The sequence below is a fragment of the Embiotoca jacksoni genome, unplaced genomic scaffold, assembly GCF_022577435.1.
Source record: "Embiotoca jacksoni isolate LCO1_2020_lvr unplaced genomic scaffold, fEmbJac1.0.p SCAF_91, whole genome shotgun sequence".
NCBI lineage: Eukaryota > Metazoa > Chordata > Actinopteri > Embiotocidae > Embiotoca > Embiotoca jacksoni.
The window spans coordinates 2,144-29,630 of NW_027185449.1; the positions used below are offsets into that span (position 1 = coordinate 2,144).

Sequence of the window (27,487 nt, forward strand, 5' to 3'; positions counted from 1 at the left end):
TTCTAATCATCCTGTTCAAGCTACGAGAGAAACTCATAAACACATCATTTTAAAAAGCTCAATGTTGAGCAACACACACACACACACACACACACACACACATAGAAAATGTCTTCCTGTAAACAGAGAGGGGAGGAGCAACACTTTATCAGCTCATGTTACCTGACAACAGGTAGAGACAAGTCAAAATTCAAACGTGTTCAGACTCCATTTTGAGACAAACTGACTGCCGAGGCAGGTGAGTGTTAACAACATTATTATTATTCTACTGTCAGTCTGAAAGCCACTTTTCTCCCTGTGGACTGTGGAGGGAAGAAGAGTCTGAATGAGCTCATCAGTTTGATCCATCTGTGGTTACAAAGACTTCAGCTGATCCAGCTGCTCTGAAACTGTTTCACACCGTTTGGACAGGAAACACATGCAGCTGGTAGAAAATAACACATTTACTGTTTACACCTGAAACTGTTGGATGTGTGGCAGCTGTAGGTCTGATTGATGAAGGAAGAAACAACTTTAATCATGATAAAGATTTTTCATTTCCAGGTGTCATGGATCATATTACAGTCAGGGAGAGGAGGAGTCTGCTGTCTTTCAGCTGGAAAATCCTTTAAATTCAGGATCTGTTTCTATAAAACTCATAATCCCTGAGTACCAGGTAGAAAGACACGTGACACATATTTATATCATCTCCAAGGAAAAGACACATGGGAGGGAAACATGGAGAAAATAAAGGGAAGTGAGATAATGTACCAACTAGACTGGAAGAAAAGGAGTAAAAACTAGTGTGTGGTACTTCCTCCTGTTTGTGTTTGGGTGAGACTCTTGAACAACCTGTTTGTCCTGATTCCTGTTCTGAGCTCTCAGTCAGTGTTCCTGGTTTTCCTCTCAGACGGACTGAAGTCCAGAAGATGAGTGTTTGTGTGGAGGAAGATGAGGACCGAGACGAGTCTCCAGGATCCATCTGTCTGTCTCTGAAGAGTGATCGGTCCAAAGGACATCCTCTGGACTTCAGTACTGAACCAGAACCTTCAGACTCAAAGTAAGAGAACTGATACAAACCTTTGAACCTCCAAACTGTCGGTTATAACAGAACTTAGTGTGTTGAGGTTCTGCAGCTGACGTCACTTCCTGGAACAGCTGCTGTCGTGTCACAGATCCTGTTCACACCTGCAGGGTTCAACGTAACATTTTTTCTCCACTGGTCTGTAGGTCAGAGTTTTTACTGGCCCCTTGGAGCGACCGGTCACACAGGGACTCATGCAGTTTAGAGGGGCAGAGTGGAACCAGGTTATTTCCTGCAGCGAATTCAAGCAAACTGCAATATTTGGGGGATCTTGTCATTTTGTTAAATTCCTGAGAATTTTCTGGAAAAGATGTCGTCAGCAGAAGCTGTGCTTAAAGTTTGGCATAAATTAAGTTATTTCAAACAAAACTCGCTTTATTACCAAAATGAACTCCTCATTTACAATCAACACGGCTCTGCCTCCTCTGCTGTCATCACCCAAAACAAACCCTGTGCACTGGAGGAAACTGGAACAAGCAGAAAAACAGGAAGCGGCAGGGTTTGTGTGTAAAGTGGCCTTCACAATAAAATGTTCTAATTAAATGCTTATTATCAATAGAAGTGATTATATGTTATTGTATGCTAAAAACATGCATTTACAATGTCAAGTTGCAAGAGACTGCTCTTTGTTTCTGTGCATACAATAGGTCTATGTGTTGAATTGATGTTAATTAAACATCATCTAAAGCTCTTATTTTGACAGCTGATGTAGTCCTTGTTTCTATATTACAGTCACAGACTGTCTGTTCTGGAAAGCTGCGTCACTTTTATGATTTATTTTTGTAACTTTTAGCCCCGTGGTTCAATAAGTTCAATAATTAAGTAAAAATAAGATTAGAACAAAAATATTTCTGTGATGTGCAGCATGATTATGATCAAAGGAAGTGATTACATATTCATTCCTCTATCAGGTAGTGCTTTAAAAAAAAAAAAATGACATTTTTGTTTTTCAACTTGCAATTTTTTCCAATTCCGCATTTTTTCAGAAAATCCACTGCAAAATCAAACATTTTTAATCTCAACAATCACAAATAAACCTCCTGAAGGGACTGTCTCAAGTCCTCCCATGCAGAATATCTGTAGATGCTACAATTTACAGGTGTCCCTTGAAGGCCTCACAGGTATCAGTGGATGGTAGTTAAGGGGCTGTTCACAGAGAAGCATCTTGTTTCCTCCTTCTTTCATCAAATGCTGTTGCTCAAAGTCCACCGTAAACGTTGACATGTGAAACTCTTCATTTCGACTGTAAAGCGTCATTCCAAGTGTTGTAAACAGTTTCAGACCCCAACTTATTGACGTTAACTGAAAGTCCCTTCTTCTGTGCCTGGTTTCCCTTCAATTAATATGTGATATGTTTATCAACAACAGTCAAATATGGAAAAGAAAGAATTAAATGTTCTTTAAGTTCCTTTCACAAAACAGCAGCAACCTGAACACTCAGTATTAACAGTCTTATGCTGGAAGAACCAGAACAAACTTATTTTCTATGAGCCTGTTTACACCTGGCATTACCATGGAAACAACATCTGTCCTGGCTGATCCAATCACAAGTGGGCAGCTCAACATACAAACAATACACATTGAGATCAGATCTGATCAGACCACATTCGGAGGTGGTCTGGGACTCATAGGACCTCATTCTTTGAGCAGTGGGAACCTGAATGTGTCCTGGAACACACTGAAGGATCACCTGCTCAGCTGACGTCCTCTGAATAATCAATAGAAATGATCTCCAAGAGAGAAGCTGTCCTGTGTGGTTGTGTCGAGCAGCTGAACTGAAAAGTTCTAATAACAGTCTCGAGACAATCTTAAAAACAATCCTAAACCAGTGTTGGAGTTACTTCTTTTTTTTTTAACAAAAACTGGGAAACAAACAACAACAACAACAACCATACAACCACAACAAAGTGGAACCCTGCACAGTAATGAAGAAACAGACGGGCCTCCATGTGTGAAATCAACCTGAACTGAAGGGAAAGAATCAAGAAGACAAGAAGTGCAGACACATCAGCAGCATTTGTTTCAATCGGGACTTTGTTTGGTTTTTTATTCATTTTTCATTGATGTTCATTCATTTCACAGGTCAGAATAAAACAGATAAAAACATGTTTGTGTTTGCAGAAATCAGTTCTACAGCCAGAGAGCCGAGTCTCCAGGATCCATCTGTCTGTCTCTGAAGAGTGATGGGTCCAAAGGAAATCCTCCACAGTTCAGTACTGAACCAGAACCTTCAGACTCAAAGTAAGAGAACTGATACAAACCTTTGAACCTCCAAACTGTCGGTTATAACAGAACTTAGTGTGTTGAGGTTCTGCAGCTGACGTCACTTCCTGGAACAGCTGCTGTCGTGTCACAGATCCTGTTCACACCTGCAGGGTTCAACGTAACATTTTTTCTCCACTGGTCTGTAGGTCAGAGTTTTTACTGGCCCCTTGGAGCGACCGGTCACACAGGGACTCATGCAGTTTAGAGGGGCAGAGTGGAACCAGGTTATTTCCTGTAGCGAATTCAAGCAAACTGCAATATTTGGGGGATCTTGTAATTTTTTTAAATTCCTGAGAATTTTCTGTCGTCAGCAGAAGCTGTGCTTAAAGTTTGGCATAAATTAAGTTATTTCAAACAAAACTCGCTTTATTACCAAAATGAACTCCTCATTTACAATCAACACAGCTCTGCCTCCTCTGCTGTCATCACCCAAAACAAACCCTGTGCACCGGAGGAAACAGGAACAAGCAGAAAAACAGGAAGCGGCAGGGTTTGTGTGTAAAGTGGCCTTCACAATAAAATGTTCTAATTAAATGCTTATTATCAATAGAAGTGATTATATGTTATTGTATGCTAAAAACATGCATATACAATGTCAAGTTGCAAGAGACTGCTCTTTGTTTCTATGCATACAATAGGACTATGTGTTGAATTGATGTTAATTAAACATCATCTAAAGCTCTTATTTTGACAGCTGATGTAGTCCTTGTTTCTATATTACAGTCACAGACTGTCTGTTCTGAAAAGCTGTGTCACTTTTATGATTTATTTTTGTGACTTTTAGCCCCGTGGTTCAATAAGTTCAATAATTAAGTAAAAATAAGATTAGAACAAAAATATTTCTGTGATGTGCAGCATGATTATTATCAAAGGAAGTGATTACATATTCATTCCTCTATCAGGTAGTGCTTGAAAAAAAAAATAATCACATTTTTGATTTTCAACTTGCAATTTTTTCCAATTCCCGCAATTTTTCAGAAAATCCACTGCAAAATCAAACATTTTTAATCTCAACAATCACAAATAAACCTCCTGGAGGGACTGTCTCAAGTCCTCCCATGCAGAATATCAGGAGATGCTACAATTTACAGGTGTCCCATGAAGGCCTCACAGGTATCGGTGGATGGTAGTTAAGGGGCTGTTCACAGAGAAGCATCTTGTTTCCTCCTTCTTTCATCAAATGCTGTTGCTCAAAGTCCACAGTAAACGTTGACATGTGAAACTCTTCATTTCGACTGTAAAGCGTCATTCCAAGTGTTGTAAACAGTTTCAGACCCCAACTTATTGACGTTAACTGAAAGTCCCTTCTTCTGTGCCTGGTTTCCCTTCAATTAATATGTGATATGTTTATCAACAACAGTCAAATATGGAAAAGAGAAAGTTAAATGTTCTTGACCTCTGAGCTTCGGTTCTCTCCATCATACAGTAGATTGTTCTGTGAGGTCCAGAACAACCATCAGCAGATTATTGTAGTGATGAAGAAATGTGTTGACAGACAGAGGATGAGGAGGGGTGTCCCTGAGGAGGAGCAGCTGTCCTGCTGTGTTCTGTGTCAGGACGTCCTGAAGGATCCCGTCTCCACCAGCTGTGGACACCGGTTCTGCAGACGGTGCATCACCTCCTACAGGGACCAGTCGGCTCCATCAGGAGACTCCTCCTGTCCCCAGTGTGGACAAACATCCAGAACCAGACCTGGACCGCAGACAGCCAGTCAGACCGGCACTGTACAAAGTAAGACTGTCCATCTGTCTGCTGAGGACTCGGTTCTGAAAACTGGACCTGTTGTTTTATACCGTCTCATTTGTTACGTCAGACATTTAAATGATTGTAAATCCAACAGAGCTGAACAAGGTTCCTCTTCCTGTCTTTGGTTTGTGTGCAGCTTCTCTTTCTTTAGTCTGACAGCTGTTCTTGTCTTTGTCCAGATGTTGGTCTGCAGCAGGTTTTAGATGAACATAAGATCAGTGTGAGGAGGAGATGTGAACATGTGACTGAAGGAAGTGATGAAAGAGGAAGTGGAACCCTCCTGAAGAGGATCTACACGGAGCTCTACATCACAGAGGGACGGAGTGAAGAGGTTGATACCCAACATGAGGTGATGCAGCTGGAGATCAAGAAGAAGATCCTCCATGACGCTCCAATCAAGTGCCACGACATCTTTAAAGCCTTCCCCGACCAGCAGAGACCCATCAGAGTGGTTCTGACCAACGGCGTCGCCGGTGTCGGAAAAACCTTCTCGGTGCAGAAGTTCTCTCTGGACTGGGCCGAGGGCTCGGAGAACCAGGACGTCAGCGTGGTGATTCTGCTGTCGTTCAGGGAGCTGAACTTGATCCGAGATGAGCGGTACAGTCTTCTCACGCTGCTCCGTGTTTTCCATCCAACGTTACAGAAGGTCTCAGCAGAGCAGCTCGCTGTCTGGAAGCTTCTGTTCATCTTTGACGGCCTGGATGAAAGCAGACTCTCTCTGGACTTCAGCAGCAGGAAGCTCGTTGATGTCACTCACGAGTCCTCCGTCGACGTGCTGCTGACCAACCTCATCGAGGGGAATCTGCTTCCCTCGGCTCTCGTCTGGATAACTTCCCGACCCGCGGCGGCCAATCAGATCCCTCCTGTGTGTGTCGACAGGCTGACGGAAGTACGAGGCTTCACTGACGCCCAGAAGGAGGAGTACTTCAGGAGGAGGTTCAATGATGAAGAGCGGTCCAGCAGCATCATCTCCCACATCAAGACCTCCAGGAGCCTCCACATCATGTGTGGAATCCCCGTCTTCTGCTGGATCAGCGCTACGGTTCTGGACCACATGTTGACAACCGAGCAGAGAGGAGAGCTACCCAAGACCCTGACTGACATGTACTCACACTTCCTGCTGGTTCAGACCAAGAGGAAGAAGAACAAGTACGACGGACACGAGACGAGTCCACAGGAGCTGACAGAGGCTGACGGGGAAGTTCTTCTGAAGCTGGGGAGGCTGGCGTTTGAACAACTGGAGGAAGGAAACATCATGTTCTACCAAGAAGACCTGCAGCGGTGCGGTCTGGACGTCACAGAGGCCTCGGTGTACTCAGGAGTTTGTACAGAGATCTTCAAGAGAGAGTGTGTGATCTTCCAGAAAACAGTCTACTGCTTTGTTCATCTGAGCGTTCAGGAGTTTCTGGCTGCAGTCTACATGTTCCACTGTTTCACCGACAGGAACACAGAGGTGCTGCAGGACTTCCTGGAAGACTTCCTGAAAGATAAGAAGGATCCAAAAGAAAAGTCTTATGCGACAAGGATTTATAAGTCTTTTAGAAACAATGATGATCTTTTCCCTCCTTTGGATGACTTCCTGAGAGTATCCATGGAAAAATCCCTCCAAAGTAAAAGTGGCCACCTGGACCTGTTTGTTCGCTTCCTTCATGGCTTCACTCTGAAGTCCAACCAGAGACTCTTAGGACGCCTGCTGGGTCAGAAAATGAGCAGTTCAAGAATCATCCAGACAGCCATCAAGAACCTGAAGGAGATGAACAGTGATAAAACCTCTCCAGACAGAAGCATCAACATCTTCCACTGTCTGATGGAGATGAACAACCTCTCAGTACATCAGGAGATCCAAGACTTCCTGAAGTCAAAGAACAGATCAGAGAAGAAACTCTCTGACATCCACTGCTCAGGTCTGGCCTCCATGTTGCAGATGTCAGAGGAGGTTCTGGATGAGTTGGACCTGAAGAAGTACAACACATCACAGGAGGGACGACGGAGACTGATCCCAGCTGTGAGGAACTGCAGGACGGCTCGGTGAGTCCACATGTGATCATTAACGTTATCAATCAGATCAGTAGTTTGGTTCGTCAAACATTCTCACGAGGACTTTGTCATTATTCTTTAAACAGTGTTCCACTGGTTTGTTGTAAACATTAATGTCTGTTGTAGTTCTGGTCTGGATTCTGGTTTAACCGGTTTTTAATATATTTACAATATGAATTTTTCATAAACCACCATATGATATCATTGAAACTGCTGAAGCTTTACATGAGGTAGCACACTAAACGTACTCATAGAACTGAAGTTACAGCCAGGTAACTATTAATTGACTGCATACAGTGCAGCCCACCGTGACGTCACCCATCAGGATGTGAGGGCTCGTTTTGAAGCCTCCCGTCGGACATTTCAGCCGACGCTGTCTTGATGTTGTGGACCCAGAAGAGACCATATTTTGATGAGCTGGGAGGAACAATCAGTGGACCTTACAGGGAGCCCAGGGACATTAGGCCCCGCCCACATAAACAGTAAACCCTGAAACCACTCCAGGCCTGTCAATCAAACAGCTCCGCCCCCAAACATATCTGTGTTTGAGTCCTAATATCTAATGAATGATGAATTATTTCCAGAAGGACCAGAACACTGATCAGAATGAGGGAGTTTATCTAATGACACCATGATGACTTGTGGAAAACATTTACTGACTTTGTATTTCAGGAGAGAACTTGATGCTTTTTCAGTGGGAGTCTATGGAGACTGAGGTTCTTTGGAGACGGCCCCTAGTGGCCCTCAGTGGTGTTGCACTTTAAGGCTCTTCTGCGCTGGCTTTCTCTTTCCTGTGTTGTTCATTTTGGAACTGATGGAGAGAATAACTGGATCAGAATCTCAGCAAAATTTAAGAAAGCAAAGCTGGAATGAGACTGAACAGCGTGTACGATCTGGCAGGGTGGGTGTGACTGCGCTGGGTCTGAGTTACGTATCCTGTTGATGGAGATCTGAGGCAGCTGGTGAGGTTCTGCTCCGGTCCCGGTGCACCTGCTTCCACTCAGGTAATCACAGACAGAGAGAGATGCTGGAGAGCAGCTGCTGGGATGTGGAGGTAGAAACATGGAGGCAGCTGTAGCAGACGTGATGCACCGATGTGAAGACTCACCCTTGCTGCGTTACGACACCACATAGTGGACGAGTGGCCAATCAGAGTGGAGTTTGTTCACTATATAGTCTCCATGTAGTGGACAATTGGGACGCAGCACCTGCGTTCCAGTATCCATACGACCACACTATTTAGGACGGCAGAAGAAGATCAGTATGTCCCAATACATAGTGTGTTAAATGTAGTACTCCAAAAGTACCAGGATGTTGTACTACGTTCGGTCGTATTCTCCAGTCTGCAGGTCAACATGCTGCTCTGGCTGTTCTGACCCACAATCCTCTGCAGCAGAAGATGCGTCACATCGACTGAGCCACCGAGACTAAGTACTAAAAGTATAAAGAAATAATTTGCAATCTGGAACGCAGCGTGAATGTCAAACAGGAAGTGTCAAACTGTTTGTTATCAATCACAGGAAGTAAACATAAAGTGTCGTCTTTCATAATAACGTATTTTGTGATATTTGTGTCATTACAGACTTGTTGACTGTGGACTCTCAGAGACTCACTGTGAAGTCGTGACCTCAGCTCTGAAGTCTGACCCCTCCCATCTGAAACATCTGGATCTGAGTGACAACAAGCTGCAGGATTCAGGAGTGAAGCAGCTGTCTGCTGGACTGAAGAGTCCAAACTGTAGACTGGAGACTCTGAGGTCAGTTCATGAACTGAATCAGAACTTCTGATTTGAATGTATTGAAGAGACGGCAGCAGTCAGTGAAGTTTCACTATTTTCATGAACACAAATCTGAAGACATTTTACAATTTTTGAATGTCATGAAATCTCCTTCAGACTCCGATGTTTAAGGAGAAAATCTACAGCGGTGTTGTGTGTTGGAAAAACTCATTAAATCTGAACACGTCTGATGGATCACGTGATTTTATCTCCATCTTTTATTCTTTATTCAGATTGAGGTTCTGCAGTTTGTCAAAGATCAGCTGTGATTCTCTGGTCTCAGCTCTGAAGTCCAACCCCTCCCATCTGAAACATCTGGAACTGAGTAACAACAATCTACAGGATTCAGGATTGAAGCAGCTGTGTGGTTTTCTGGAGAGTCCACACTGTAGTCTGGAGACTCTGGAGTAAGTTCACTGTCTGTTACTGTTGTAGATCTTCTCTGTTTAATCAGCAGCTGCAGCTCCTTCATGTCTCATGTTGATGACTACAGACTCTGAGGTCAGTAGAGGGTTGGAGTCGCTCCATGCTGCTTTCAGTGATGTCAGTGTTTCTCATAAATATACGAGACTTGGGCGGCCCGTCCGTGTAAATTTACAGCCGCCCAGATATATTTGAATGTATTTATGAATGTGTCCGAGAGGACGCCGCGAGATGTGTGTCGGCAGCGAGCGGAGGGGGACAGCTGTCGGTCCGCTGCAGCCGACACTCAGACACAGAGTCCCGCCTGCTCTACAGGCAGCGGAGCAGAGAAGAAACGGACTAAAGTGCCGTCACTCTTCACTGCAGTCCATGTTCACCATCGTTTGCGCGTAAAGGTTGAAAACACCAGCGATCGGTCGAGACATCCAGGAAGTCCGTCACATACAGGCGGAGAGATGAAAGTTTCCCACAAGCTGGACGTTCATGTGTCGCTGCTGCAGGATGAAATCAGACTGCAGCTACACACAGTCAACTAAAGTCTACCAACATGGGTTAACTATTAAACAAACCACTAACCAGCTGATAGTTATCGCTGACTTCATGAATTCAGCCTGAAATGGTCAGAGCGTCATCTGAGCTGTCGGTCAGAAACTCTCAGTTTCAGTTTCATATCACACAGAGCGGTGTCCAGTGTCCAGTGAAATGGACTCCAGGTGAACTGTGATGTCCAGCTGAGATGAAGATTCTCTCAGGTGAAGGTAGACGGTAAGATGGATGAAGATGGGGTGAGTGGTGGCAGGCAGGACGGTGGATGGACGGTACCTCTGGTTCCAACGAAGAAGATATTAAAAAAAACAGCCTCTGCACATGTGCAGGACAATAGTTCATTACTAATTCAATTTACTCAACTGGGCCTGCAACCCGCATGGCTGTAAACATCACACACAATATAACAACTAATTAGTGAACATACAGAACTCAAGGCATTCAATTACAATCATTACATCTTCAGGAATGTTCTTTGTTTCCCCTTCAGATTTATCCTGACTGGTTTTTGTAAAATACACAACTTACTTCTAAATATCGTCGAGCATTCCTGCTAACGAAGCTAGCATGCAACAGTAAAAAAGCATTGAACTTCAATAAACTCACCAGGATATCAAATGTTCAAAGTTCTAAGGATCTGTTGGTGAAACTGCAGCTCTTCAATGGCTCGTCGTTCAACATTCAATTTAAAGTTGTTCACTTTTCTTTAGCGGAATCTGATTCATCTTTTCCTGCTCACAACTCCTACCATACCGAAGCACAGACGACAGGAAAACAAACATCCTCTATTGAGACATGGATGATCACTTCTATCCATCTCTGTGCACGGAGTAACAAAGATGATATATTCAGGAAAACATTGACTCTCCTCGGACTTTTCTGTGTACAGAGGAAAACGGCTACGTGACAACCTGTCGACCTTACTTAAGGGGACAATAACATAGTTCCTAAACATAATAATTAAGATCCCAGATTAAATGATTCTGGTTACATAAGACTCCATGTTTTAGTTGTGCTGAGATGAACATGATGTGAAAGTTGTGGTGAAACTAAACTGCAGACATCAGCTGATATTCTACTGATCCACACTGAGGATCTTCAGGGGAAAGTCTGTTTTCTTCTTCTCTGGTTTAGTCCGCTGACTGTGGCAGAGCAACGTCCACATTTAAAACCTTCATAGAAGAAGAAAAATCCTTCACTGGATGATCGACTGTGAAACTGAAACTCTGGATTTTCACCTTAAAGTCTGACATTGAAATAAAACTAGAAATCTTTTCCACAACATCAGACTGCAACAAATAAATGTTCAGTATGTGCTTGTTCACACTGGTCTGGAGTCATGTGATGATGTTGGACTGAAATATTCAAACAGATCACATCACATCAAATGTTGTAGATGTAGTTTGGATCATCTGATGGACTTTTCTTCCACATTCAGTCGGACATGTTTGTTTTCTTCTGAAACTTGAGGATCTTCAGAGGAATCTGGGATCAGTTTGTTGGACAACATGAGTTTGTATCGATGGAGCCGCTGGTGGAGCTGCAGAGTTTAAGAGCTGAAGTCACTCCGTCTTTATTGAAGCAGCAGCATGTTGTCATTCATATTAATGAGAGCTCTTCTTCACTGCTTCTGTTTCACTGTTTCAACCTGCAGCTGTTTGGAGTTTCCATTTTATAAACTTGTACATTGTAAACCTTCTTCAGCTCTGAACACACCATGAAATACTGAATGAGTCTAAACTCACAGCTTTTATTCTTTACTCAGATTGTGGAGCTGCAGTTTGTCAGAGATCAGCTGTGATTCTCTGGGTTCAGCTCTGAAGTCCAACCCCTCCCATCTGAAACATCTGGACCTGAGTTACAACCAGCTGCAGGATTCAGGAGTGAAGCAGCTGTGTGGTTTTCTGGAGAGTCTACACTGTAGTCTTGAGACTCTGGAGTAAGTTCACAGTCTGTTACTGTTGTAGATCTTCTCTGTTTCATCATCAGCTGCAGCTCCTTCATGTACAAACAGAACTTCCATCTTTAAAGCTGTAAATTTACTTTTGTTCCTATTTTCAGTGTTCTTGTCCTAAATTCAGAGTGTTTGTTGCAGAAAGTGTAGAAAATGTCCTCTGATGGTTGTTAAAGTCAATGAATGTTTGTCATTTGTTCTAAAGAGTCTCAGCTGTAAACAGAAGATCCTCTGAACTCTGATCTGTTGAAACTCAACGTTTACTTCCTGAAGGAGACATTTGTCTTTGGTTTCTGCTCATTTCAATGTGACTTCACAGATAAAGTCTGATCACTGATATTGATCCTTCACAACACACTCAGATGAAAGAACATCATCAGCTGCAGCTGTTTAAAGTATCAGTAGAGTAGTGATGGTGTAATGAGACCTGACGGAGGTGAGCAGCATGTTATTGATCTGTGCTGACATGAAGAGGTGGATGAATGTTGTGTTGACATTTGGATGATGTCAGTAGAAGGCTGACATGATGAAGATCCTCAATAACAGAAGGACAAAGTCATTCAAACTGAACACATCTGATGGATCACATGATTTTATCTCCATCTTTTATTCTTTATTCAGATTGAGGAGCTGCAGTTTGTCAGAGATCAGCTGTGATTCTCTGGTCTCAGCTCTGATGTCCAACCCCTCCCATCTGAAACATCTGGACCTGAGTTTAAACAAGCTACAGGATTCAGGAGTGAAGCAGCTGTGTGGTTTTCTGGAGAGTCCACACTGTAGTCTGGAGACTCTGAAGTAAGTTCACTGTCTGTTACTGTTGTAGATCTTCTCTGTTTAATCAGCAGCTGCAGCTCCTTCATGTCTCATGTTGATGACTACAGACTCTGAGGTCAGTAGAGGGTTGGAGTCGCTCCATGCTGCTTTCAGTGATGTCAGTGTTTCTCATAAATATACTAGACTTGGGCGGCCCGTCCATGTAAATTTACAGCCGCCCAGATATATTTGAATGTATTTATGAATGTGTCCGAGAGGACGCCGCGAGATGTGTGTCGGCAGCGAGCGGAGGGGGACAGCTGTCGGTCCGCTGCAGCCGACACTCAGACACAGAGTCCCGCCTGCTCTACAGGCAGCGGAGCAGAGAAGAAACGGACTAAAGTGCCGTCACTCTTCACTGCAGTCCATGTTCACCATCGTTTGCGTGTAAAGGTTGAAAACACCAGCGATCGGTCGAGACATCCAGGAAGTCCGTCACATACAGGCGGAGAGATGAAAGTTTCCCACAAGCTGGACGTTCATGTGTCGCTGCTGCAGGATGAAATCAGCCTGCAGCTACACACAGTCAACTAAAGTCTACCAACATGGGTTAACTATTAAACTAACCACTAACCAGCTGATAGTTATCGCTGAGTTGATGAATTCAGCCTGAAATGGTCAGAGCGTCATCTGAGCTGTCGGTCAGAAACTCTCAGTTTCAGTTTCATATCACTCAGAGCGGGCGGATCAATCATTAGTGATGAGGGGGCTGCAGGAAAACTACTGACCAGTAAAAATACTATCAAAGAAAACCTTCTGTTGAAAATAATGCTGCTGCAGTTTGCTACTCAAGACGGTTCATTTATATATTTGTAACCCCCGTGCAGCTGTTGCTTTAGAGACAGTGCAGAATAGACAGAAAAGAGGGGAATTATCAAATCTAATCCAGGTTCAATGAGGAGACTGGTTAATCGATCACTCGTCTGACTGCTGCACAGACAAGAAATATCCACCCTGAATTACACTTACAACAAAAGGTTTAATTAGAACACAATATAATAACAATACTACAACAAATTGACAATTCCACACGTCAAAAAGTGTCCAAGCAGGAAATATAAAAATCAAAAACCTCAGAGATCTCAGGAATAAATTAAATTGAAAAAAAGGTGTAAAAGAAAGAGTTTAGTTCTCAAATGTCCTACCCCCCCCACCCCCCCCACCTCGTGCACAAACAATGTCCAGTAAAATGGACTCCAGGTGAACTGTGATGTCCAGCTGAGATGAAGATTCTCTCAGGTGAAGGTAGACGGTAAGATGGATGAAGATGGGGTGAGTGGTGGCAGGCAGGACGGTGGATGGACGGTACCTCTGGTTCCAACGAAGAAGATATTAAAAAAAAACCAGCCTCTGCACATGTGCAGGACAATAGTTCATTACTAATTCAATTTACTCAACTGGGCCTGCAACCCACATGGCTGTAAACATCACACACAATATAACAACTAATTAGTGAACATACAGAACTCAAGGCATTCAATTACAATCATTACATCTTCAGGAATGTTTTTTGTTTCCCCTTCAGATTTATCCTGACTGGTTTTTGTAAAATACACAACTTACTTCTAAATATCGTCGAGCATTCCTGCTAACGAAGCTAGCATGCAACAGTAAAAAAGCATTGAACTTCAATAAACTCACCAGGATATCAAATGTTCAAAGTTCTAAGGATCTGTTGGTGAAACTGCAGCTCTTCAATGGCTCGTCGTTCATCATTCAATTTAAAGTTGTTCACTTTTCTTTAGCGGAATCTGATTCATCTTTTCCTGCTCACAACTCCTACCATACCGAAGCACAGACGACAGGAAAACAAACATCCTCTATTGACACATGGATGATCACTTCTATCCATCTCTGTGCACGGAGTAACAAAGATGATATATTCAGGAAAACATTGACTCTCCTCGGACTTTTCTGTGTTCAGAGGAAAACGTCTACGTGACAACCTGTCGACCTTACTTAAGGGGACAATAACATCGTTCCTAAACATAATAATTAAGATCCCAGATTAAATTATTCTGGTTACATAAGACTCCATGTTTTAGTTGTGCTGAGATGAACATGATGTGAAAGTTGTGGTGAAACTAAACTGCAGACATCAGCTGATATTCTACTGATCCACACTGAGGATCTTCAGGGGAAAGTCTGTTTTCTTCTTCTCTGGTTTAGTCCGCTGACTGTGGCAGAGCAACGTCCACATTTAAAACCTTCATAGAAGAAGAAAAATCCTTCACTGGATGATCGACTGTGAAACTGAAACTCTGGATTTTCACCTTAAAGTCTGACATTGAAATAAAACTAGAAATCTTTTCCACAACATCAGACTGCAACAAATAAATGTTCAGTATGTGCTTGTTCACACTGGTCTGGAGTCATGTGATGATGTTGGACTGAAATATTCAAACAGATCACATCACATCAAATGTTGTAGGTGTAGTTTGGATCATCTGATGGACTTTTCTTCCACATTCAGTCAGACATGTTTCTTTTCTTCTGAAACTTGAGGATCTTCAGAGGAATCTGGGATCAGTTTGTTGGACAACATGAGTTTGTATCGATGGAGCCGCTGGTGGAGCTGCAGAGTTTAAGAGCTGAAGTCACTCCGTCTTTATTGAAGCAGCAGCATGTTGTCATTCATATTAATGAGAGCTCTTCTTCACTGCTTCTGTTTCACTGTTTCAACCTGCAGCTGTTTGGAGTTTCCATTTTATAAACTTGTACATTGTGAACCTTCTTCAGCTCTGAACACACCATGAAACACTGAATGAGTCTAAACTCACATCTTTTATTCTTTATTCAGATTGAGGAGCTGCAGTTTGTCAGAGATCAGCTGTGATTCTCTGGTCTCAGCTCTGAAGTCCAACCCCTCCCATCTGAAACATCTGGACCTGAATTGGAACAAGGTGCAGGATTCAGGAGTGAAGCAGCTGTGTGGTTTTCTGGAGAGTCCACACTGTAGTCTGGAGACTCTGGAGTAAGTTCACTGTCTGTTACTGTTGTAGATCTTCTCTGTTTAATCAGCAGCTGCAGCTCCTTCATGTACAAACAGAACTTCCATCCTTAAAGCTGTAAATTTTCTTTTGTTCCTATTTTCAGTGTTCTTGTCCTAAATTCAGAGTGTTTGTTGCAGAAAGTGTAGAAAATGTCCTCTGATGGTTGTTAAAGTAAATGAATGTTTGTCATTTGTTCTAAAGAGTCTCAGCTGTAAACAGAAGATCCTCTGAACTCTGATCTGTTGAAACTCAACGTTTACTTCCTGAAGGAGACATTTGTCTTTGGTTTCTGCTCATTTCAATGTGACTTCACAGATGAAGTCTGATCACTGATATTGATCCTTCACAACACACTCAGATGAAAGAACATCATCAGCTGCAGCTGTTTAAAGTATCAGTAGAGTAGTGATGGTGTAATGAGACCTGACGGAGGTGAGCAGCATGTTATTGATCTGTGTTGACATGAAGAGGTGGATGAATGTTGTGCTGACATTTGGATGATGTCAGTAGAAGGCTGACATGATGAAGATCCTCAATAACAGAAGGACAAAGTCATTCAAACTGAACACATCTGATGGATCACATGATTTTATCTCCATCTTTTATTCTTTATTCAGATTGGAGAGCTGCAGTTTGTCAGAGATCAGCTGTGATTCTCTGGTCTCAGCTCTGAAGTCCAACCCCTCCCATCTGAAACATCTGGACCTGAGAAACAACAAGCTGCAGGATTCAGGAGTGAAGCAGCTGCGTGGTTTTCTGGAGAGTCCACACTGTAGTCTGGAGACTCTGGAGTAAGTTCACTGTCTGTTACTGTTGTAGATCTTCTCTGTTTAATCAGCAGCTGCAGCTCCTTCATGTCTCATGTTGATGACTACAGACTCTGAGGTCAGTAGAGGGTTGGAGTCGCTCCATGCTGCTTTCAGTGATGTCAGTGTTTCTCATAAATATACTAGACTTGGGCGGCCCGTCCATGTAAATTTACAGCCGCCCAGATATATTTGAATGTATTTATGAATGTGTCCGAGAGGACGCCGTGAGATGTGTGTCGGCAGCGAGCGGAGGGGGACAGCTGTCGGTCCGCTGCAGCCGACACTCAGACACAGAGTCCCGCCTGCTCTACAGGCAGCGGAGCAGAGAAGAAACGGACTAAAGTGCCGTCACTCTTCACTGCAGTCCATGTTCACCATCGTTTGCGTGTAAAGGTTGAAAACACCAGCGATCGGTCGAGACATCCAGGAAGTCCGTCACATACAGGCGGAGAGATGAAAGTTTCCCACAAGCTGGACGTTCATGTGTCGCTGCTGCAGGATGAAATCAGACTGCAGCTACACACAGTCAACTAAAGTCTACCAACATGGGTTAACTATTAAACTAACCACTAACCAGCTGATAGTTATCGCTGACTTCATGAATTCAGCCTGAAATGGTCAGAGCGTCATCTGAGCTGTCGGTCAGAAACTCTCAGTTTCAGTTTCATATCACTCAGAGCGGGCGGATCAATCATTAGTGATGAGGGGGCTGCAGGAAAACTACTGACCAGTAAAAATACTATCAAAGAAAACCTTCTGTTGAAAATAATGCTGCTGCAGTTTGATCATCAAGACGGTTCATTTACATACAGAACATGACGTGGTGTTATTTCTCTTCAAAAACCCAGAAGAACCAATGAGAGTGTCATTACAGTATTGAATCAACAGGCAGCATCTTTAACATCTGAACAACATCCATCCCCCAAGAAATTTAAACCATTTCAGACAAAAAAGTCATCAGAAATACTTCAATCTAGTCTCATCTTTATGTTTTGTATTTATTTCATCTTTTGTACTAAATTATGGAGAGTCGTTTCAATAAGAGTATAAATAGTCTGCAGCCTGCTCATCACAGAACCAGCATTACATTAGTAACCAAGTGGTGTTTCTGAACGGGACCGAAGTCTCCGAACTGGACTGAAGTCCTGCTGCTCTTTATTCTGCTGCATCACTGACTGACAGCTGATGGAGGGAGTCTCTGCAGACACTCAGGTATCACCTCTGTTCTCTCTGCTTCTCTCTACAGATGGAGGTGATGATCTGTGTGAAGGAGAACAGGACGGTGTGCTGAGAAGATCAGCTGAGTCCTGATGACCAGAGGTTGAAGCAGCAGCAGCTGGTTTACAGAGACTCTGACTGGGATGTGTTACTGGGAGTTGGGAAGAGTGGGTACCTCCAGGTGACATTGACCAGGACTTTCATTGGGAACTAAATTCCATTAATAGCAGAATGAGTAAATGATTAATGGATTATAATATCCTGATTGTTGTTGAAATTACATGATTCCAGAGTAATGATGAATTATTTCTATTAAATCTTTTCTCAGTTGTTTTCAAATGTAATAAACATATTGATTTACTTAGTTCTGTAAGTTTTAATGATGAAATACTTCCTGTTTATTTCTGTAATTTTAATGTGATTGATCTATTTTTGATTCTTTGCTTGAAGTTGAAGAAAAAGAAACAACAAGAGTGATTTGAGTGATTTACTTTTAAATACATGCCCTAAATACATGTCAACTTTTTATTTACCTGAATTGCTGAACTTTTAAATATTTTTAATTTGTACTATTTTATTGTCATTTATTTACCTCTTGCAGATATTATCGTTGAATGATGAATTTATATTATATCCATATTTCCACGTGTTGTATTAATTTTCACTGAGACATTCAATAAAGTTTGTTAAAAACAACAACAAAAACACATCAAGTGTGATGCTTACGGTGGCTGTTTTCATCTTTTGTGAGAAAAATAAACAGGTTTTATGAGCTCCTATTCGGTTTTACTTGCCTGAAATAGACAGAAAATAGTTTCACAAAAGATGCTGTCAGATCTTTATACAGGTCGACAAACACTTCAACCTAAAAAATGTTAATTAAATTTAACACTTTTATTTTTTATTCAGAAAAATACTCGCCAGACACACGTCGGTGACGGTTGTTACACTTATTTACGTCACCCGAGTGTGAACACCGGGAGATGACCAGTGTCCCACTCAGGCAGTAGTTTCATTAAAGTAAGGTTTAATGTTTTAATAAAAAAAAAAAAAAAAAAAAAAGATCAGGGGACTTTTTTTAGATTTATTTTTCGAAGAAAAATGTGACATCTTAAGGGTCTTTTTGTCCTTGAATGCACCACAGAGGATAATAAAAACACCGCATTACAACATTTAACGGAACCTCTGAACTGAGATCAGACTGACTCCTGCTGGTCCTCATCATTGTCCTCGTCCTGTCCCCGGCTCGTCCCCCGTCCTCAGCCATGTCCGGTCCAGAGCTGCTGCTGGACTCCAGTATCCGTCTGTGGGTGGTGCTGCCCATCGTCTTCATCACCTTCCTGGTGGGGATCATCCGTCACTATGTCACCCAGCTGCTGCACAGCGACAAGAAGGTGGAGCTGGAGACGCTGTCTGACAGGTGAGACCGTCTCCGTCCGTCCTCAGGAGGGACTGCGGGGTGTCACGTGACCCACAGGACACTGTCAGACAGGTCCAAACACACGTCTCACTCTGAGGACACACACACACACACACACACACACGTGTCACTCTGAGGTCCACTTTAAAGAGGTCAGTGAATGTGTCAGGTCAAAGGTCAAAGGTCACACCTGTGTTTGTGTTCAGCCAGGTGCTCCTGCGCAGCCGCATCCTCAGAGAGAACGGGAAGTACATCCCTCGACAGGTAACCGCACCTCCTTATTCATCTGTGTGTGTCGTCGTGGCAACGTTTCATTCATCAAATCAGTGAACTCACCAGACACTCTAATGCCCTACTGTTATTAGAGACAGTGAACTCACCACAGACACTCTAATGCCCTACTGTTATTAGAGACAGTGAACTCACCACAGACACCAATGTCCAGATGGAGCAGGTTTTCAGAGTTTGATTTAACCGGTGTCTTTGAACGCCTCGTCTGCTGTTTGTTTCAGTCGTTCGTTATGAGGAAACATTTTTTCAACAACATAGAGACGAGTTTCTTCAAGAAGGTCAAGAGGAAGGTTGTTCCCAAGAACCCCATGACAGGTGTGTGTGTGTGTGTGTGTGTGTGTGTGTGTGTGTGTGTGTGGTGGTGGTGGTGGGGGGGGCATGCCCCCCAGCATGCTCAGAGCCCCGCCCTCATCAGAGAGTGTTTCAGACAGCAGCATGTTGACGGACATGATGAAAGGAAACCTGACCAACGTCCTGCCCATGATTGTGATTGGTGGATGGATCAACTGGGCGTTTTCTGGGTTCGTCATCAGTGAGTGGATCACAGACACACACGCATATAAAAACACATACATGGAAACATACACATATATATATATATATATATATATATATATACAGAGTTTACTTGTTTGTTTACTATCTAATGTTTGTTTATTCATTTGTTTACTTTCTTTTAGTCATTTATTTTCCCTTGTTTGTGTACTTTTCAGACTGTTTTCTTATTTTACAGTGTTTTTTTAAAACTTATTTTACAGTCATTGTTTACTTGTTTCTTTACTTATTTAAGGATTTGTTTTCTTGTTTGTTTACTTTCTCATGTTTGTTTATTCGTTTGTTTACTCATTTCTTTACTGTGTTTGTTTACTTATCACAGTGTTTGTTTACTCATTTCTTTACCGTGTTTGTTTACTTTTCAGTCTTTGTTTTCTTATTTTGGTGTTTGTTTACTTATTTTACAGGCATTGTTTACTTTTTTGTTTACTTATTTTACAGCCTTTGTTTACTTGTTTATTTACTTATTTAAGGCTTTGTTTACTTGTTTGTTTACTTTCTAGTGTTTGTTTGTTCATTTGTTTACTCATTTCTTTACTGTGTTTGTTTACTTATCACAGTGTTTGTTTACTCATTTCTTTATTGTGTTTGTTTACTTTTCAGTCTTTGTTTTCTTATTTTACAGTGTTTGTTTACTTATTTTACAGGCATTGTTTACTTGTTTGTTTACTTATTTTACAGCCTTTGTTTACTTGTTTGTTTACAGTGAAGGTTTCCTTCCCGCTGACTCTGCGTTTCAAGCCGATGTTGCAGAGAGGCATCGACCTTCTGTTTTCATTATTCTGGTAAATGTCGATAACAACGATCATAACAACAGAAATCTGTTGCATCAAGTAACAACAGTTATCAAGGAACTAAAGGAAACTTTCCCACCGAGTTTTTACTGGTTGGAGGAGATTTCAACACGACTCCTGATGAATGGACAGATGGACGTGGAGATTTTTGGAAGAACATAGAAACCCAATTATTGGTGATTTCATCAGTGATAATAAATGAATAGATATCTGGAGAACCTTAAACAGAGGAAAGATGTTTCACATGGTTTAAGCCTAAAGGACAAAAATCAAGACTTGATTGTGTGACCACTGTATAATAAACCTGGAATTAACCAGAATAATGAACACAATAAAAGGTGACTGGAAATGTAATGCTAGTAACACACTAGATTTCCTGTGTTAAGTTTAGGACTGTCTTTAGGTCGCTCTGGGAGTGAATGAAACACGGCAAATGTTTGCAGTTTAAAACAAGGAACTGAACTGCAATTTATTATAGTTATTAACACGCACAGAAAATCAAGGGAACAGCATAAAGAAAAATAACAAATTCAAATAATAACCCCAATACCGGTATTTCTCTCTCAGTCAGTCAGTTTCAGTCTCTTGTCTTTCAGTCTACTACCCGGTAGTGTACGTCTGGAGGCTCTCAGACTAACTCTGATCTGAATCTTTTTGCTCGTCGGTGCTCCGGCAGGAGAATCCAAGAAGCCCAAATGCAGCTTCACCCACGGTGAAGATGATCAGGGGTCACAGGGTCACTCAGCTCCAGCGCTCTGTGGAGGTTTCTGGGGATCGCTGTCTCCATCACAGATCCAAACAGAAAAACAATCTGCATACAGCAGAATTTAATACGATGTCAGTACTATAATTTATAAACTCTATTGTTGGTGTAACAGTAAATGACCAGTAAAATAGTATTACACACACACATATATATATATATATATATATATATATATATAATATTCACTATGGTCAATATTAACATAGCACCATATCTCACACACACATGTCCTCATGTCTCAGTGACATCTCTCACTTATACCTAACAGACATTATTTAAACGTCCACCGTTACTAAGCAACACACTCAACAGCTGTTCTCAATCTGACCGTTTACTTCTGGCGCTAAAAACAAGAAAGTGACGTCATCGTTCCCGCTCGGTTCAACAGGTCCCGACGCATTATATAGCCCCGTCAGCTCCACAATCACAGATATCAACCACGTCAAATAATATTCATCAACAAATTCATATTTATCTCCGAATGGTTGTTTTGTTCTCTCAAGCTCAAGGCCCGCGGGCCACATCCGGCCCGGCGTGCAACTATATCCGGCCCTCGAGATCATTTTATATAGATCTATTATTATGACCCGGCGATACGAAGCGCTGATAACACACGAACTACAGATCCCATAATGCAGTGCTTCAGTTGCCTTTACGGACGCTCGGATACCCGGGAACTTTCCCACGTCAATCAAGTCAGCTTCTGTTGCGCTCCAACTGGCTGCAACCCTGTTGAAAAGTTATTGCGATGCCCCTCACAATGGAGAAGAGAAAAGTTGATTCTGAAAACAGAGCTTTTCAAAACCGATGGGAGGCTGAGTACATGTTTACTGACATTGCCGGTAAACCTGTGTGTCTCATTTGTGGAGCTCATGTGGCTGTAATGAAGGAATTTAATCTACGACGGCACTACGAGACAAAACATCAGGAGCTGCAAAACCTGAATGCAGAGGAGAAGATACAGAGAGGAGAAGACTTTACTGCATTTTCTCTTGCTGTTGATGAAAGTACCGACATGACGGACACTGCACAGCTGGCCATCTTCATCCGTGGAGTGGACTCCAGTTTGTGTGTTACAGAGGACATATTGGACATTAAATCGATGCACGGAACAACGACAGGAAAAGACATTTTTGAAAACGTATGTCAAAGCATAACTGACATGAAACTGTCCTGGGACAAACTTCCTGGACTTCCAACAGACGGAGCACCGGCGATGTGCAGTGAAAACATTGGACTGGTGGGAAGGATGCGAGCAAAGATGCAGGAGGAGAACTGGATTGGTGAGTTAACAGCGTATCACTGCATCATACACCAGGAAATGCTGTGTGGTAAAGTCCTCAAAATGGAGCATGTAATGAAGACTGGAACGCAAACCGTAAACTTGATCCGAGCTGAAGGTTTAAATCACCGGCAATTTCAGTCTTTTATGCGGGAAATAGATTCCGAGTTTGCCGACATTCCTCATCATAGAGGTGCGTTGGCTGAGTCGGGGAAAAGTTCTCAATCGAGTTTTTGAGCTCATCAAGGAAATCTGTCAGTTCATGGACAGTAAAGGAAAAGACTCCACAGTTTTGCGGGATGAAAAGTGGAAATGTGAGCTGGCGTTTCTGTGTGAGAAGCTGTTCTCAGTGATGAAGATGAACAAAACAGCACACAGGAGTCGTCTCACCGACGAACACCTGCAGTCCATCCTGAGGATCTCCACAACACAGGAACTCACACCAAACCGAAACGATCTTATTGCCGAAAAAAGATGCCAAACATCCTGCTCTGACAAAATGGCATCAGAGCAAAGAAACATGTTTTGATTTATTTTACTTAAAAGCACTATTTTTATTTATTTTTTTCAGGTTTTTTTGCAGCATGTTCATATTTCTAACTTGTCTAATTTTGACAGGATATATTTTTATGGAGAGCAAAATACTTTATTTTATTTAAAGTTTAAGTTTATTTATTCTGAAATAATATTCCTGTCTGTTTTATTCATATTTATGTTCAAACATGTCGTTTCAGTGTGTTCAATAAATGTTTATCCTGTTCGGCCCGCGACCTGAAGTTTGCTTTGAGTTTTGGCCCCCTGTGCAATTGAGTTTGACACCCCTGCTCTAAGGAGAGCAGCATCCTCACTAGGAGGTGGACTCGTAGGGCGAAACTCTGGAAAGTGTGGGCATCACCAGGCTTCACGTCTGAGGTGGTCAGAATGGCTGCTATCTCACTTTGTGCCAGCTGGTGTGGCTGACCATACTGTAGCTGCAAGGCCTGCATAGTTGCTGAGTATGGGTTTGGATGGCGACGGCAAGACTGACCAATCATCTGCGCCTCGGGCAGCTTAAGATGTTCGAGCAGCACGTGATATTTGTACTTCTCAGACAGTTCTGTATGAGGCTCAAGCAGGTTATCTACAGCCAACTTCAGGTTAGCAAACTCCTTTTCGCTGTCAGTGGAGAAGTCTGGGATTTTGGGTGTTGGCACACCGTATGCAGAGCGGTGTGGCAGACCAGGACTGTGTGGGGTCACAGTCTGACCTGATGGCAGCTGTATCTGATGAACTGTAGATGAGTTACCTCTGGGGACAGGTAGAGTCTGCTCCAGTGCTGGTGTTGATGAAGGCACTGTAACGTAGTGAGTTGGGCCATAGTTGGAAGAGGCGTGAGGCATCACTTGTGGTGAGTGGTAATGCTGTGCGGCTGGATAGCTGTAAGAGACCGCTATAGGCTCATGGACCGGAGCAGTAGCAATCAACTGTCCACGTACTTGTCCTGTATCACCACAGGAGCGAGGCAGCCCTGAGGCATGAGGCTGCAATGGGTCTGGCCTGGTAGGGTACTGCTGGACCAGAGTAGGTGTCATCATGCCTGATGAGATTACAGAACACGAGGAGCCCGAACGCTCCGATGAGGCTGGAAGCACTGGGGTGAAGGCAGAATTTAGTCTCTGTTCTCCTGCTGTAGGAGTGTAGGCTCTAACTTCGGTCTCCACCTCTGGTCTCCAAGACATGTGTCCTGTTATAGGTCCACCAGCCTGAGGCTCCGTGTCCTCAGCCAGCTCCTCTGGCGTTGAAAGCGAGCGACTTGGGGAGAAGAGGGACATCTGGGGTTGAGGCACGGGAGATGAGGGTATTAATGGAGGTTCTGGTGGGCTTCCTGGTGTCATTACCCTCATCTATCTGTTCTTCCATCAGGAAGAATCATCCTGTTCAAGCTACGAGAGAAACTCATCAACACATCATTTTAAAAAGCTCAATGTTGAGCAACACACACACACACACACACACACACACACACACACACACACACACACACACACACACACGTAGAAAATGTCTTCCTGTAAACAGAGAGGGGAGGAGCAACACTTCATCAGCTGATGTCACATGAGACCAAAGAAGGAAACCTGAAAGTGAAAGTATTCATCTGTTAGTTCAGACTCCATTTTGAGACAAACTGACTGCCGAGGCAGGTGAGTGTTAACAACATTATTATTATTCTACTGTCAGTCTGAAAGCCACTTTTCTCCCTGTGGACTGTGGAGGGAAGAAGAGTCTGAATGAGCTCATCAGTTTGATCCATCTGTGGTTACAAAGACTTCAGCTGATCCAGCTGCTCTGAAACTGTTTCACACCGTTTGGACAGGAAACACATGCAGCTGGTAGAAAATAACACATTTACTGTTTACACCTGAAACTGTTGGATGTGTGGCAGCTGTAGGTCTGATTGATGAAGGAAGAAACAACTTTAATCATGATAAAGATTTTTCATTTCCAGATGTCATAGATCATATTACAGTCAGGGAGAGGAGGAGTCTGCTGTCTTTCAGCTGGAAAATCCTTTAAATTCAGTATCTGTTTCTATAAAACTCATAATCCCTGAGTACCAGGTAGAAAGACACGTGACACATATTTATATCATCTCCAAGGAAAAGACACATGGGAGGGAAACATGGAGAAAATAAAGGGAAGTGAGATAATGTACCAACTAGACTGGAAGAAAAGGAGTAAAAACTAGTGTGTGGTACTTCCTCCTGTTTGTGTTTGGGTGAGACTCTTGAACAACCTGTTTGTCCTGATTCCTGTTCTGAGCTCTCAGTCAGTGTTCCTGGTTTTCCTCTCAGATGGACTGAAGTCCAGAAGATGAGTGTTTGTGTGGAGGAAGATGAGGACCGAGACGAGTCTCCAGGATCCATCTGTCTGTCTCTGAAGAGTGATCGGTCCAAACGACGTCCTCCAAACTTCAGTACTGAACCAGAACCTTCAGACTCAAAGTAAGAGAACTGATACAAACCTTTGAACCTCCAAACTGTCGGTTATAACAGAACTTAGTGTGTTGAGGTTCTGCAGCTGACGTCACTTCCTGGAACAGCTGCTGTCGTGTCACAGATCCTGTTCACACCTGCAGGGTTCAACGTAACATTTTTTCTCCACTGGTCTGTAGGTCAGAGTTTTTACTGGCCCCTTGGAGCGACCGGTCACACAGGGACTCATGCAGTTTAGAGGGGCAGAGTGGAACCAGGTTATTTCCTGTAGCGAATTCAAGCAAACTGCAATATTTGGGGGATCTTGTAATTTTTTTAAATTCCTGAGAATTTTCTGGAAAAGATGTCGTCAGCAGAAGCTGTGCTTAAAGTTTGGCATAAATTAAGTTATTTCAAACAAAACTCGCTTTACTACCAAAATGAACTCCTCATTTACAATCAACACAGCTCTGCCTCCTCTGCTGTCATCACCCAAAACAAACCCTGTGCACTGGAGGAAACAGGAACAAGCAGAAAAACAGGAAGCGGCAGGGTTTGTGTGTAAAGTGGCCTTCACAATAAAATGTTCTAATTAAATGCTTATTATCAATAGAAGTGATTATATGTTATTGTATGCTAAAAACATGCATTTACAATGTCAAGTTGCAAGAGACTGCTCTTTGTTTCTGTGCATACAATAGGTCTATGTGTTGAATTGATGTTAATTAAACATCATCTAAAGCTCTTATTTTAACAGCTGATGTAGTCCTTGTTTCTATATTACAGTCACAGACTGTCTGTTCTGGAAAGCTGCGTCACTTTTATGATTTATTTTTGTAACTTTTAGCCCCGTGGTTCAATAAGTTCAATAATTAAGAAAAAATAAGATTAGAATCAAAATATTTCTGTGATGTGCAGCATGATTATTATCAAAGGAAGTGATTACATATTCATTCCTCTATCAGGTAGTGCTTCAAAAAAAAAAAAAAAACATTTTTGTTTTTCAACTTGCAAGTTTTTCCAATTCCCACAATTTTTCAGAAAATCCACTGTAAAATCAAACATTTTTAATCTCAACAATCACAAATAAACCTCCTGGAGGGACTGTCTCAAGTCCTCCCGTGCAGAATATCAGTAGATGCTACAATTTACAGGTGTCCCATAAAGGCCTCACAGGTATAGGTCGTTGGTAGTTAAGGGGCTGTTCACAGAGAAGCATCTTGTTTCCTCCTTCTTTCATCAAATGTTGTTGCTCAAAGTCCACAGTAAACGTTGACATGTGAAACTCTTCATTTCGACTGTAAAGCGTCATTCCAAGTGTTGTAAACAGTTTCAGACCCCAACTTATTGACGTTAACTGAAAGTCCCTTCTTCTGTGCCTGGTTTCCCTTCAATTAATATGTGATATGTTTATCAACAACAGTCAAATATGGAAAAGAAAAAGTTAAATGTTCTTTAAGTTCCTTTCACAAAACAGCAGCAACCTGAACACTCAGTATTAACAGTCTTATGCTGGAAGAACCAGAACAAACTTATTTTCTATGAGCCTGTTTACACCTGGCATTACCATGGAAACAACATCTGTCCTGGCTGATCCAATCACAAGTGGGCAGCTCAACATACAAACAATACACATTGAGATCAGATCTGATCAGACCACATTCGGAGGTGGTCTGGGACTCATAGGACCTCATTCTTTGAGCAGTGGGAACCTGAATGTGTCCTGAACACACTGAAGGATCACCTGCTCAGCTGACGTCCTCTGAATAATCAATAGAAATGAT

At 42.5% G+C, this 27,487-nt stretch overlaps 2 protein-coding genes across 4 annotated transcripts in view; both read left to right on the forward strand.

Annotated features, from left to right (window-relative positions):
- Nucleotides 1–205: 205 nt before the first annotated feature.
- LOC138193640 (protein NLRC3-like) overlaps nt 206–27,487 on the forward strand; it is a 52,868-nt gene continuing 25,586 nt past the window's right edge. The window contains exons 1-11 of one of the 3 annotated variants that reach the window (XM_069141785.1): nt 206–238; nt 890–1,039; nt 3,185–3,304; nt 4,824–5,059; nt 5,254–7,102; nt 8,694–8,867; nt 9,122–9,295; nt 11,623–11,796; nt 12,433–12,606; nt 15,425–15,598; nt 16,235–16,408. In XM_069141785.1, the coding sequence (XP_068997886.1) occupies nt 909–1,039; nt 3,185–3,304; nt 4,824–5,059; nt 5,254–7,102; nt 8,694–8,867; nt 9,122–9,295; nt 11,623–11,796; nt 12,433–12,606; nt 15,425–15,598; nt 16,235–16,408 (3,380 nt within the window). In that variant the 5' untranslated portion in view covers nt 206–238; nt 890–908. Of the gene's footprint in view, nt 1,040–3,184; nt 3,305–4,823; nt 5,060–5,253; nt 7,103–8,693; nt 8,868–9,121; nt 9,296–11,622; nt 11,797–12,432; nt 12,607–15,424; nt 15,599–16,234; nt 16,409–17,672; nt 18,350–27,487 lie in introns of those variants that run through there. The other 2 variants (XM_069141786.1, XM_069141789.1) reach the window with 2 other exon arrangements.
- Nucleotides 18,820–21,059, forward strand: LOC138193642 (ER membrane protein complex subunit 3-like). Its single transcript, XM_069141791.1, has 5 exons — nt 18,820–19,064; nt 19,271–19,328; nt 19,577–19,670; nt 19,783–19,887; nt 20,617–21,059. The coding sequence occupies exons 1-5, from the start codon at nt 18,910–18,912 to the stop codon at nt 20,697–20,699; spliced, it is 495 nt and encodes a 164-aa protein (XP_068997892.1). The 5' UTR covers nt 18,820–18,909; the 3' UTR covers nt 20,700–21,059.